The sequence below is a fragment of the Martes martes genome (assembly GCF_963455335.1).
Source record: "Martes martes genome assembly, chromosome: 6".
In the NCBI taxonomy this organism is placed as follows: Eukaryota; Metazoa; Chordata; class Mammalia; order Carnivora; family Mustelidae; genus Martes; species Martes martes.
The window spans coordinates 63235269-63248727 of record NC_137893.1 but is presented as its reverse complement, the minus strand read 5'-3'; the positions used below and the strand labels follow the sequence as shown (position 1 = coordinate 63248727).

Here is a 13459-nt window from a genome sequence, read left to right as displayed (position 1 = left end):
ATTCAAGAGTCGATAGGACATTGTTCAGAGTTGTTTTTCCGTATGTCCTTTTAGATGGCACCATCCACAGTGTCTGTGATGTTCTACCTCCTCTCTGTTGGGTCCCCACCTCCCACAGGCGCCTTCTGGTCTTCACTGCTGTTCTGTTTGTATCCAGCAAAGTACTCAACAGTTCCGTGAAAGGAGGCCTACCTTATTATTCAAAAATGAGTGTACAAACAAAAAGAAATAACGTTCAAATATTTACTTTACAATTGTTTTATTCAAAGCAAATTTTAAAACCTAATATTTTTTTCTTTAAAAAATGGGGATTTTTTAAATAGTTTTATAATTAGTTTTGATGTTGTTTACTTTACACCTTCGACATAAATGATTTATATATTAAGTTAAAGTTTTCTGATATTCACGTACATTCTAATTTTGTTTAGGGAGCTATGAGAAGACTTCATATTCAGAAGCCAACACCACTTTTCTAAAATTTAGAAGAAAAGATCCTTGTGCCCAATGTAGTAGACAATTGCTCCAATGGTAAAAAGTCCTTTAGCCTTCAGCCAAATGTCAGGTCTTGATTTCTAGTTCAGTGAAAAGAAGTGTTTTGTTTTCTCCAGAGAACGGAAGAAGTCTTAATCCTATAGGTTTGTTTTTGTCTCAAAGACCTGTCTAAAATGGGTACCTAAATCTGTAATGTATAACAAACCCTTTGATAATCTGGCCTGTACAGTCCAACTTATCGATGATATTTTTATACCAAAATAGATGACCACTGGCAGCTGCATTGTACATAGGCCAAGAATCTCAGTACTGTCCTCTTAGGTCCTTTGAATGAAGAAGACAAGACTTATTTTATTTAGTCAACAAATACAGGAGTCAAGTCCACATCAGTTGGGAGGGAATGGGGAAAGGAGGTCACAAGAATAGGACATAAAAATAAATACTTTACACACTTCTCTCCCATGCCTAAAAGTATTAAAATTCTAACTGGAGAAGATTAGAAGGTAATTAGCCAACTCAATTCCTTATAAAATATATAAAAACTCACAAACCAAATGATGCAAAAAACTTTTTAATCTAAAAACTCATTTCCCAGGGCTAATTAATAGCCAAGCCCTGCCAATTTGTATTAGTTTATTTGACTAACAAGAGCTATTCAGCATTTTCTTCAAAGTAAGGTAATATATAATCGATTCTCATAAACCTTTCCAAATGAGGACATGATACTGTAGGCAGTTCAAGGAAAAATAGCCATACCTTTTTCTTTGGTGTAACCAAAAGGATATCCAAAAGTTAGCAAATGTTGACATTTCAAGTGGTAAGAAATTGCCAAATGGAAGTTTAAACTCTGGTACAAACAGTCGTAAAAGGAAAATCTCCACCCACAGTTCTGTAGTGCAAGTTTTCAAATTTAATTCTGAAAAATAGTTTTATTGACTAAGCAGGAAACCGCTTCCAGCAGTGTCTCACGTGCCCCCTCCTCGCTCACCCTCCCCGCATATGCCCACCTCACTGCTAGTCTCAAGGAGGCCTCTGCTGCTCCTCAAGGAGAGAATTCAGTACAGAAGGACCCACGTGTCTCAAAGTCAGGCTGAGAGCTGGGAGTCTGTGTCTACACCAGCAGCTGGCTCCGAGTTACAGCGTGGCCCCTCCACATGTTTGCCATTTTCACAGAAAGGAAACAAAGTCCCCCACCCCGCCCCCAAGAAAAAAGTACCTGAACCCATTAGTCCGTTAGCCCTTTCCCATCGTTTTGGGTTCATCATGACATGGCTCACATGGAAAGCACACCGGGGCGTGCACCGCCATGTGTCCTCTGCAGGAGCACCCAGGCACAGGCCCCCTCTTTCTTAGAAGGAACGCTTCTCTCTCTCCCTTCTTCAGGAACTCACTAATTTCTGACAACGTGATACTTTTAAAGCGATTCTTACCACCTAGTCCAGAAGACTCCATTCCTCTACCCAGCTTAACTGTGTTTCCTTCTCCTACTTCTGTACATGCTGTGTGTATTTTTTTAAACATGTATTGTGTTCAAAATGCACACACACACCCCCCTCCACACATACACCCAGCATTTTGAAAAAGAAAAAAAGAAAAAAAAAAAAAGTCTTCCCCAGGAAGCACTTTAAGAAGTTAAGTTTCTACTTGCTTTTAAGCCACAGGGCAAGTGCCAAGTTGAGTCCTATGTGATGCTCTCCTTCCACACCAGGGCCCAGTGCAGGAACGGAGCGAACGCTGAGTGGGATCCCCAGGCCAGGCAGGGAAGGGTACCTGTGTGCCGGGCTTTCCTAGAGCCACATGTTGCACGCCTCCCTCGCATTACCTGGGAGAGTCAGGCTCTCGTTCCTAGCTCTCTTCCCGCAGAGGACCTCCACTCTGTTCTGCTGGATCTGTGCCCTCGGTGCGGACCGGCCCATCTGTGGGGCTGGGACCCTGTGCCTGCAGGGAGGCGGCGGGCTCTCCACCACAGAGCAGGCTACCCTGGTCCGTTTCACTCCCTACCAGTCCATCCAGGGAACACCCCCTTGCCGTGCCCAGGGCCCAACGAGCCCTGTTGTCTACCGGCTCCAGGGCCTCCCCTTCGCCTTCCGAGATAACGGTCATGGGGCTGCTCTGGATCCGGTTCCGCACGCTGAACCTGCTGCTGGCGGCGGAAGGTGGGGTCCGACTGCGGCCATACCGGGGGCCAGAAAAGGACAGACTCCGAGGCATCAAGCCTTCGTTCTTGGCCCACTCCTCCTGGGCCCTTCTGTTCTTGCTTGGGGAGCAGCTGGATGGGCTCTCGGGGGTGTCTGGCGAAGGCTCTGACCTTGACCTCTGGAATCTAGGGTCTGTGTTCTTTAGCATCTCGGCTGCAGACATGCGGGCACTGGTGTCTGAGCGACTCCCCTTTTTTAGCAGCAGAGCTTTGAAGTTGTCACTGCTGGTGCTGCTTTTACGGACGCTTCTCTGAATTGACCCCACTTGTTTTGGGGACGCCAGGCTGGGGGCAGCACCGGTGGGTGTCACTGGAGGGGAGGGAGAATGGTTCCGGGAGTGATCGTCATCTGAATCTTTACGGCCAAGGACTTTCCTCTTGGATCTGAGATTTAATGACATTAAGATGAAGGTTAATTCCCACGGGGCCATGGGACAGCAGTCACAACCACGCTGCTCACTGCATACTCACGTCACCATTTGTGAAGAGATACAATAGTTCATTGTATTATCACATGAGCCCCTGACCCTGCTATGGTGGATGATTAACTTACCACCATCTTTCCTTCATCTCTACCCTTACTGGATTATTTTGAAACACATCTCAGACATGATATTAACTTATTTTGGTGAGGATCACTTCAAAAGTTTCAAATAATTGTCATTTTTATCTAACTGCCCTATACTGGACTGATCTTGAGAGCATTTCAGTGCTGACCACCCTTTTCTCTACTCTTTCTTTTCTTGTTTGACCTTGCCCTTGAACAGGGCTAATGGGTAAGCCAACCCCCAAAATATTGCCTACCTTGAGGTAAGCCTCTACCCTCAGGTTCTAGAATGACTCTACAACTCTACATTCTTAGTCATTCTAGAATCTGACATAAAACTGGTCTTCCTTGGCTCTTACTGGACCCTATGTCAACTCCAAATCCCGTTTTCCAGAAAATAAGGGTGAACCCTCCACACCACATTCTGTTGCCTGACTGATTTCAGACAACCTCCCACCCATCAAGAAAATCTGAGGAATGCGGGGACAATGTGAAAGAGGAGGGGGCTGTAGGGACAAGTAAAATGTTTCCTGGAGGTGCTTCTTGTCTTCGGTCTCTAAGAACCTCACTGTTCCACGTGTTTTGTACCGAGAGTGAGTCAGGGGTAATAAAGCAGATGAGCCAAGGGGCCCCTTGCTGGTCTCTTCCTAAGAACAACTCAGTCTGCAAGGAATCTCTCAGCTAAGTGCAGGTGCTTTAAGGAAACTCGGTACATTTAATCAAATAAAGACACAGTTATTATCTTTGCTCACTGTAAAATTCCAGCATATGCAGCAGGGAAAGATAAAGAGGATGCTATTGTATATACAGATAAAGAACTGAACTTGAGCACTTCCAGCTGTGGCACCTTGGGCAAGCTACTCATCTATGCTGCAACTTAGCTTCTGTACTTGCAAAATGGGGGCGAGGATACTAACCTCACAGGTCTGTGAGGCTTCAGTGAGCTAAAGAACCCCAGAGTCACACAGACCTGGGTTAAATCCCACACTCAAGTTTCCTGGCTCTAGGACCTTGGGCAAGTTGAAGTTTCTGACCCAGTTTCCTACCTGGAAGGGGAAATAAACAGCGGAGAGCTCACGCTTTACTAATAAAGATGAGTGCAAATAACAGCCATGGCGTGTCGGGCATGAAGGATGTGCTTAACCAAACCGTCATTCAGGGAACTCCAGCTCTTCCGCCCTGACACCAGGCCAGGCTCCTGCGCTGTTCTGACCAGGCCTGCACAACCAGGCACTGGAGAGGATGGGCCCTGCAGGCTGCCGGGGGCTTGGTGCTCCCTGGGTCCTCTCCATGCTTCTGGCCAAAAGGAAGCCCCCAAAGTGGAAGACAGAAAGTGGTGAAGGCTAAAAACAAAGTGTGAAGGGCAGCCAGAGCTGACATGGCACCAGCCCCTTGGAGGCTGTAGAGCTGGGCCTCTGATACTTGGGGTCAATGGCCCTGCTCCGCTGTCAGCAGAGAACGGCGCTCTGGCACACATTCCTGACCAGCCGACAGAAATAACGTCTCAGCATCTCAGAGCCAGTAATGACTTCAGCCCGTCTGACCAGAGAAGGTAACTAAGGCCAAAGAGTGAAGCCACACACAGCCTCCTACAAGAACGAGGACTCGATGCAGTATCTCCCCGCCTGCAGCACGTGACCTCACTACCTCCAGCGGTTCCTTCTCAAGGGCAGCTCTGTTCACCGGATCCTTGCAGGGACCACTTTGGAGCCTAAGTTCTTGTTTGGGCTTTAAAAGGTGAGGGTGTGCTAAGACCCACACATCAAGCCCCTGGCTACCCCTGATTCAAGTTATGGCCTTTAACTGTGGACTTCAAATTAAGATAGGAAATGGGAATTTATAAAAGTTTTGTCATTTCTCAAGAGCAGCTGCGGCCCGAAAATGAGAATTAAATCTAAACATATGAATTCTATGAATTCTCGGCATAAACGTATGTATACATGTGTATACACACACGCACACATACACTGTGTGTGTATTTCTAAAGAAGAGGGCTATAAAAAGTGCTCAAACAGTTAACATGGGCTTGAAAACTAATTACTTCAATAAATATAAAAATTTCACACCTCAACTGGTGTTCCACATTTTCCATCTGGCTTTAAATCTGAAGTGAATTAATTTGCATTATAAAATCTGAAGGCTGTGGTACAGTTGAGATACTCCTTCTTTTAAATTATTAGCTTAGTGCTGACAAATGTAAAATTAAGCTGTAAAAATCAGACTTCAGATGGATTTTTCTTATGTCTGCTAATACATTATCGATGCTAAAACAAAAATGAGCAGGTCTCCTTGCTCTCTTTGTGATCCATACCCTACTTGGCCTTTATTTCTACCATGTGTACACAGAATAATGGAGACTGGCAGATTTCCACGTCTGCAGTAGATAGAATTCACTAGTAGGAGAAACCACAGATTTCTTGGTGCCTTAAGAAGCTTCCCAAAGTAAAATATGGATGCGAACTTTGGCATATTTTTTGGAAAAGCACATAGTAACTTGGCCCCACAACAGTTGGGTTCCTCACTGAGACCAAGCAGTTAGTACACAGAGCCATCAGTGACACGTCTTCTTGGGGACTGCTACTATAAATCTATATGCCTATGTGTTTAGCAACCCAGTGCATTCCATACTAAATGAAAGACGTCGAGTCTTGGAAGAATTCCTAAGAGTTAAATTCCAATCGGTTTCATTTAATTCAGAAAATATTTATTAAGTGCTTATTATGTGTCTAGCATGGTAAGAGTTAGAAACATCTGTGTAAACGTCTAGAAATGCCACTAAAGTTGGCTTCAAAGGATGTAGCATTTTCATTTCACTGTTCTGAGAAACAGTTTCATAAGCAGCGACCTCTTTATTTCTTTCTTCTGATTGGATTGTTTGATTTTTTAATTTAAATTCAATTAGCCAGGGTATAGTATATCATTAGTTTTTGATACAACGTTCAATGATTCATTAGTTGAATATAACACCCCGTGCTCATCATATCACGTGCCCTCTTTAATTTTACTCAGCCATCAGACAGGATGAGTATGTACCATTTACCTCATTGATTTCTAATGAGATCAAAGATACCAGTCAGAAAGACGATGTTAAAGAGGCAGTCTTTAGGGTCTTTGGGGATATTATACCAATACTAGAGTCAAGAGGTAAAGAACAAAATTCTTGACAAACACCTAACTCCCTCACTTGGTTCCACCGCTCCCCTCCAAGTTAGATATTTATATGCTGCATGGGCAATTTCAAATCAGGACAGTCCTGTGTTTTTCATCTCACCCGATAGCCTTTTCAGTTAAATTCCAAGAAGGGAAAACAGTCCCGACACAAGGTTATTTACACAGAGAATCAAATGACTTTGTTTCCAGAAGAAAAAAAAGGGACCTCCATTCAGTGCAGTGTAAGGCCTTGGCAGCAGAAGGACATTCATAAGAATTATCTGAAAATACTGTGGCAAAGAAGTTGAGAAGGAAGCAAAGGGTTTACACAGCATTGTGTTTCAAAGTACTTGCAACATGTACAACCTTATCAATTGCTACAATGACACTGTTGGGAGTATAGGCTGTTTACAACCAGAAAAAAAGTAGTATATAGTTTTCGTGCAAAATTATACTCACTCTCTAAGGCGACCACATGTAAAAAGTGTAACAATGGTTCAGGCAGTTATTTTGAAAAATTTACATTTTTTTAAAACCCAACAATTTCTTGTGCCAGTAGATGGCACTAACTGTATACAGTAACAAATTTAATTCCTTCCACTCTGCTTTGAAAAGATTGTACTCTTGTATTGAAACATTTAAGGAGCCAAGACAACTGCACTAAAAAATCCTGAAATTTCTCTAACACAAAAATAATTAAAAAAAAAAAAAAAAACACAACACACCCTTAGGGAAGAAGTCCTGTAGAGCTGGTCTGTGTAGCTTATGTCCACAAAACACAGCCTCACTCATCCTGGACTGGACTATCCATTGCTCTAATCCAATTCTTGTAAATACTCTGTCATATGACTGACACATTGCATTTCTTGCCAGCAAGCGCAATGCCGAGCAGAAGGCACCACATGGAGTCCCCGTCCCCCATATCATCATAAGAAACAGTGGAACAAAGTAAAACAGAAATTGGGAGTCAGAGGAAATAAGAATACAGAAACACACTAAAAATATATGATCAAGCTAATGGGTGACAAGAAAAAACTCAAGGAAGACAAAGTGAGGAAGCATTTAGAAAGGTAGACTTGTAAAGATCAAAATTAAGAGGAAGGAAATTTAGATACCTGTGAATAGCTGCAAAAAGGTCTTCTGTGGTCCGGGGTCTACTGGGGGTCATCACCTCATCACTCTCTTCTTCCCTAAGGAAGTCACTGGCTTCGGAGGAAGAACCAGCTGTGTCAGGCTCTGGCACCCCAGCTAGAAGAAGCAAGCACAGGACGCACAAGTGACTTGAATTTCAGTCTTCAGCCAGGCTTCCCAATATGCTGTCCCTGCCATTCCTGCCAACGGAGGACCACAGGACAGGCAGGCAGTGCGGTCTGTCGTTTTGATCTTTGATTCTGATCAGGAGAGCCAGAGCTCATTCTTTTCTGTTGAAGTCTAGAACTCCTACTGAATCTGTCTTAAATCTTGTTGTAACGTTTCTCTGCAGCTCTCCAGAAGGGAGACTCCTTGCTCTTTAATGCCCTGTCTGCTGCAGACCACCCTACCCCTCTATTTTCTGACGTTCAGGAAGCAATATCCTGAGATCTCGATTTTTTCTTTTTTAATTTCTTAAAATGCCTAGTTGGTAACCTGAGTGTACAGCGGCACCGGCAGCCCACATGCTGCCGGCTCTCCCGGGGACGCGCACTAGCCTTCTTTTCTACAGGGGCTGCATATGGTCCGAGGGGAACGAGAGAGAAAAGCATACTCACGCCCTCCGTCCTGGAGCGACAGGCAGCTCTCCACGCTGCCTCCACCGTCTGCACCGTTCTCGGCACCTGGCTCCTCCCGCGTGGGGGCTGGCGAGACATCGGGCTGCACCATGGGGACATTGGCTTTCACTCTATCCGGGGACGCGGATCCTGCGGCTCCTCCCTCGAGAACCAAGCTGCCAGAGCCCGTCTCCTCAGCACCAGCCCTGGCTCTACAACTCTCTGTTGCCTCTCCCCTCGTGGGGCTGGGTGATGCTCCGCTCACGTTCTCCGCGGGCTCCGCTGTGAAACCTCTCTGCGGAGGCGGCACCACGAGGAACAGTTTGGGCTTCTTGGAAATGGGGGGCGGCTTCCTGCAGGGTGAAGGGCCGGGGGGCTCCTGCAGCGGGGCGGCCCCGGGGTCCAGCCCAGCCTCGGACTCCCCGGCGCTGCCCGGGCTGCGGCTCGGGAGGCCACGCTCGGCTGCACTGTCCTGGTGACCCTGACTCAAGCTCTTGGCAGGAGTCGGCGGCGAGCTTGTCACAGAGGCAGGCTGGCTTTCACTCTCCATTTCATTTATGCTATTTCGGGATTTCATGAAAGCAGATGGCTTTAAATGATACTGGGGAACAACCGGAGTTAGTTTTTCCTGAGATACTTGTTCATATAACAGTGCTTGCTCGGTTCCTGAGTTCTTTTTCACGGGCCTCAACTGTACCATCTGCAACGCTTCTGTGGTTATCAGGGGCATGGGGGGTCTGCTGCCCTCCTCCTTGTTAGGAGGCTGCCGGAAGGCCTCCCGGGAGCATTCTGGCTGGCCAGATTTTTTCAAAGAAGGCCTGGCATCTTTCATCCATTTGGGGTCAAGGGGTGGGGCAGGCGGGGGAGCTGACGAGGGTCCGGAAGCGGGGGCAGGCGGCAGGGAAGCAGGGGCACCCAGAGTAAGGGGGCTAAGTGCCCTGGGGGGAGGAGGAAAGCACGCGCTGGTGGGGGGAGAGAAGGGAGTGAGAACTTCTGGCGGCGGAGGGGGGAAGAGGGGAGACTGAGGCAGAGAGCCGCTGGGGGAATCCGCTAAAGGCGGGGGAGGAGGAAGGAAAGGAGACTTGTCCGCAGGACATGGTGAGGGAAGAGAAGGAAGAGACGCAGCGGCGGCGGGAGACGCCAGCACGGAATCCAGCTTCTTCATGGTCCCGCTCCCTTCCGTGGAAGTGTTGGAAGACAGAGACGTGGACGAGGAGGAGATGGAGACTGAAGATATCAGAGAGGACTTCCTTTCTGGCACCTTGGGCTTGGTCTTCCCCTTCCCGTTTGCTGGTGACGCTGACTTTAAAAACACAGGCACAGGGGTGAGTGCTGTGGGTGTGTTGGACTGGCTGGAATACCCACTGGACGGAGAAGTGACCCTGTGGGATTTCTCCGGCGATGTGATCTTTGGTTTGACGGAGCCACCAGGCACTTGGGGCATCACGGTCCTGGCTCCCTCGTGGACATGGTGGACTGGCCCATTCCCTGCCGGAGCCCCGCTGCTGGCCGAGCAGCCCCCACCGGCGTGCCCGGGGTCTTCCTGCATGCCGCTGTAGTCAATGTAGTAACCCCAAGGGTCCGTGTACTCGGACTTGACGCTGCTCGTGTCGCTTTGCGATGGCGTGGCCCCGCACAGGGAGTAGACGTTGGGGGTGGTGGCCGAGGTCATGCTGCTGCCCCCGCTCACCGTGCTCTGGCTGCGGGAGCGAGGCAGCCAGGGCTCTTCGAAGTCACTGCAGGGGCTCTGCGAGGGCGAGCTGCCGCCCTTGCCCGGGAGGTTCAGCTGCAGCGAGTGCTGGAGGGAGGCGATCAGGCTCTCGTTCAGCGCCTGCCCGTTTGACTGGACGCCCTTCTTGGGAATCCTGCGCAGGGAGTCCGTCCTCGAGGGTGGCAGAGGTGGCTTCTTCGCTTTTTTCAGAGAGATATTCCGCGACAGAGACTTGTCATGGTAATGTGACCGGTCCCCTTGGTTTTTCTGAGCTCTCCCATCAAACACGTTGACCACACTGTGCCTGGGGTTCCCAAAGCCATCGCTACTGTTCTGGTTTCCAGATCTGTGTCCTGGGTCAGGCTGCATAGACGTGTAGTAGCCATCGTGCTCCTCTGAATACAGGGACCTGGCATCATCTTTGGTGGATGTCTGGTCCAAACTGCAGCTGCTCACGTTACTTCCGGGAGTGGAGTAGCCAGGAGTTGCCCCATGCGCCTTCAGTGGGGATGCCTGCCCATTACCAGAGGCACTGTATTCCCAGGGCTCGGAGCTGCCGGGCCCCGTACCTCCTGAGTAACTGGACTCACTCTTGCCATCCAGGTCCTGTGCGTGGGCTGGAGAGCTCAGGTGGTTTTTACAGTTATAGCTCATGGCTTGGGATCCATTCTCCTGATGTGCTGGTGTATTCAGAGAGACCGCCGAGTCACAGAGCGACAACAGCGTGGTTGTACTGGGGGAATGGGGATCTAAGGCCTGTGAAAGAATGCTGGGGTGACCCTCTGTCCAGTTCCCACTGGGAGGCTGATGGTCCTCTTTACTAGCATGCCTGGAGAGGAGGTGGTCTCTGGATTTTATCTTTGTGTACGAAGAGGAGCTGGTAATTTTGCTGTCCAGCTGTCCTGAACTCTGAGCAGTGTGAATAATAATAATCTCCGAGGAGGAAGAGAGTGTGGCATTTGGGATGATGCTGGTGGAGTAGGTGGCGTGAGGAGAGACCACACATGCTGGGCTGATTACATTCTCAAAAGGCCTCAGCTCCTGGGACTTGGGCCTCAAAAGCATTCCAGTCCTTGAGGCTCCTCCTAAATGTTCCAAGTTTTCATCTACTTGTTGGTGATCGCTGTGGTAGGCATAAGGGCCATCCAGGTCTTCTGTGGGGCCCAGGGCACCCAGCCGTGGCTCCAGGGACTGAACACTCGCCCTTGCCCCAGAACGTGGGAGACTGTGGAAACCAGCATCACTGTTGAGGCGAGAAGGGAATACAATGCCCGCAGAATCGCTCAACACAGACATGTTCCCAGAGGAGCCTGAGAAGTGGCTCATCTGGGCAGCAATGCCTTGCCCCTTCTGTGCCCTGATTCTTCTCATGGAAGGTGGTACAACTTTCACTTCCTCAGTCTGACAGCTGGAGTCCCTGGTTTCTGAGCGATGCCCCGCAGACCGAGAGCTATCAAGCCTTCCTAGTGTAGAGTAGTGGTCTGGGGTGTATACTGAATGACCCCCAACATCATCTTGGCCCGTGCCCGATGCTGGAGATAAAGCAGAAAGAGGCTTGTTATCTAAAAATATCTTAGTTCATCACCTGTACCCTCATCCCCTTCTTACCCTGTTGTATTTAAAAATATATATATATTTTCTCCTTGATCTAGTTTCTTTTCTCCTGTAGGCACCAGAGTGAGAGTTTAAATAGTTACTGACAGCTCCTAAAGTAAAAACCTTTATTAGGAATTTCATGTACGTCTCTTGATTTGTACTTCAAATCCTCCTATAGACTAAGGGCTACATACAGAATTCTCAGTTACTCCCTTTGAGATCAAGGCTGAGTGCCTGTTGGAAGATCTACTTTTCAAAGAACCTCCTTTTGGTAAAGATTTCAAGGTGGCCTGTCACCCAACAGGTGACTGTGCAGGGCACCTTGTCAAGCTGGGACCATCTTTCCCAAAGACAGATGAATGGAGCGGTTCAACAGGAGGCTATAGAGACACTATTTACAAGGGATATCGGTATTGAACAGTGTTAATTACATTAATTTTTTATGTCAGAAGGAAATCCTAAGGAAAAGTGATTTACAGGCCCATCTGCGTCTCAACCATTTCATTATCCATCATACACCACTGTCATCTGTCTGTCAGTGACATTCAAAATCCAGAAGCAATCTGTTGTGTGCTGGTGGGGAAAAAGCAGCAGGAACTGATCCAGGGAGCATTTCCTCAAATTACAGTTATTCATTTCTTGGAGCTTTACAACCAAACTGACAGTAGGTATATTTAAAGAAAAGGAAAAAAAAAAAGGCATCAAGAGGGCCAAAGAGAGGGAAATGGATGAGAAAAGAAAAACAAAAACAAAAACAACCCTAAAGTGTAGGTAACAGTTAGATTTCAAGCTACCTAGAATGGAACAGAATCTTTAAAAAAAAAAAAAACATAAACCAACAACTTAGCCAAAGTGGAGAGAGAGAGGGGGAAAAAAAAAATCAATTCATGCGTAGTAACCATTAGGATACATTAAATCTTGAAAAATAACAGTATAACCAGTTTTTTTCTACATTGTTTCAAAAACTTAAAAAAAAAAAATCTCCAGCAGGGGTTTTGCTGAGCAATGCAAGCTGAGTACTTGCCAGCATCTCAGCTCACCTGGGTGAGGACACTGGTGGTGATGGGATTCCTGGGAACTTCCTCCCTATCCCATGCCAATTAACCACTGTCCCTGGCTGACTATAAAGCACTTTGCTCCTCTGAATAGCAAAGGATATTACAAATATGGCAGCAATGTTCTTGTATGAACCACAAAGGAGATGTCATCCTATGAGGAATAAAGCATAAAGTGCCTGTTCCCTCACTTGTGATGATGGAGAATATTTTCACACCTGTATCTTTAGCAGAGAACATCTATGTCTTTCCCTACCCTCTGCCAGGCACACTCACTGAAGACGGACAGATACACACGCATACACATAAGGTTCTTCCCTAGATAGAGAGGAAGTGGGCAATGGGCAGGAGGAGGAGAAAAGTCCACTTTGAGGAAAGAAAACAAAAGATAAAGTTTTTGCCACCTGGGATTTCTGAAGGGGGAAACTGACTAGTTTGGCTGTATCAGTTTGCACCAGTTTGGTTCCAAATATTCAAGATACCTTATTCCATTCAACAATGGATTTTACTAACTTTTTCTTTCAAAATTGCAGTCGTTTTTGCATGAGTTCAGTGGTAGACTTTGAACTGTCTGTAAGAGCCATAAACAATTTTCTGATTCTCTCAGTTAACAATTTTGAACATGAAACCATTCTAGGCTCCTGCAAATGGAAATACAGCAATTTGTCCACCATCTACGGCCCAGCACAACTTTCTTATTAAAATAATGATTTTTTCTTGGGGCGCCTGGGTGGCTCAGTGGGTTAAAGCCTCTGCCTTCAGCTCAGGTCATGATCCTGCAGTCCCAGAATTGAGCCCGGCATAGCTCTCTGCTCAGCAGGGAGCCTGCTTCCTCCGCCCGCCCACCGCCCCCAGCCTGCCTCTCTGCCTACTTGTGATCCGTGTCTGTCAAATAAATAAAATCTTTAAAACAAAAACAAAAACAAGAAGAAACAAAAAATAATGATTTTTCTGAAGACCTTT

The 13459-nt window shown here is 47.1% G+C and overlaps 1 protein-coding gene across 1 annotated transcript in view; it reads right to left on the bottom strand.

Moving 5' to 3' along the window:
- Nucleotides 1-245: 245 nt before the first annotated feature.
- NHSL1 (NHS like 1) overlaps nucleotides 246-13459 on the bottom strand; it is a 228773-nt gene continuing 215559 nt past the window's right edge. The window contains exons 5-7 of the mRNA XM_080805508.1: nucleotides 8135-11377; nucleotides 7502-7634; nucleotides 246-3073 (exon numbers count right to left, since the gene is read on the bottom strand). Coding sequence (XP_080661634.1) covers nucleotides 2338-3073; nucleotides 7502-7634; nucleotides 8135-11377 — 4112 coding nt within the window. The 3' untranslated portion in view covers nucleotides 246-2337. The remainder of the gene's footprint in view (nucleotides 3074-7501; nucleotides 7635-8134; nucleotides 11378-13459) is intronic.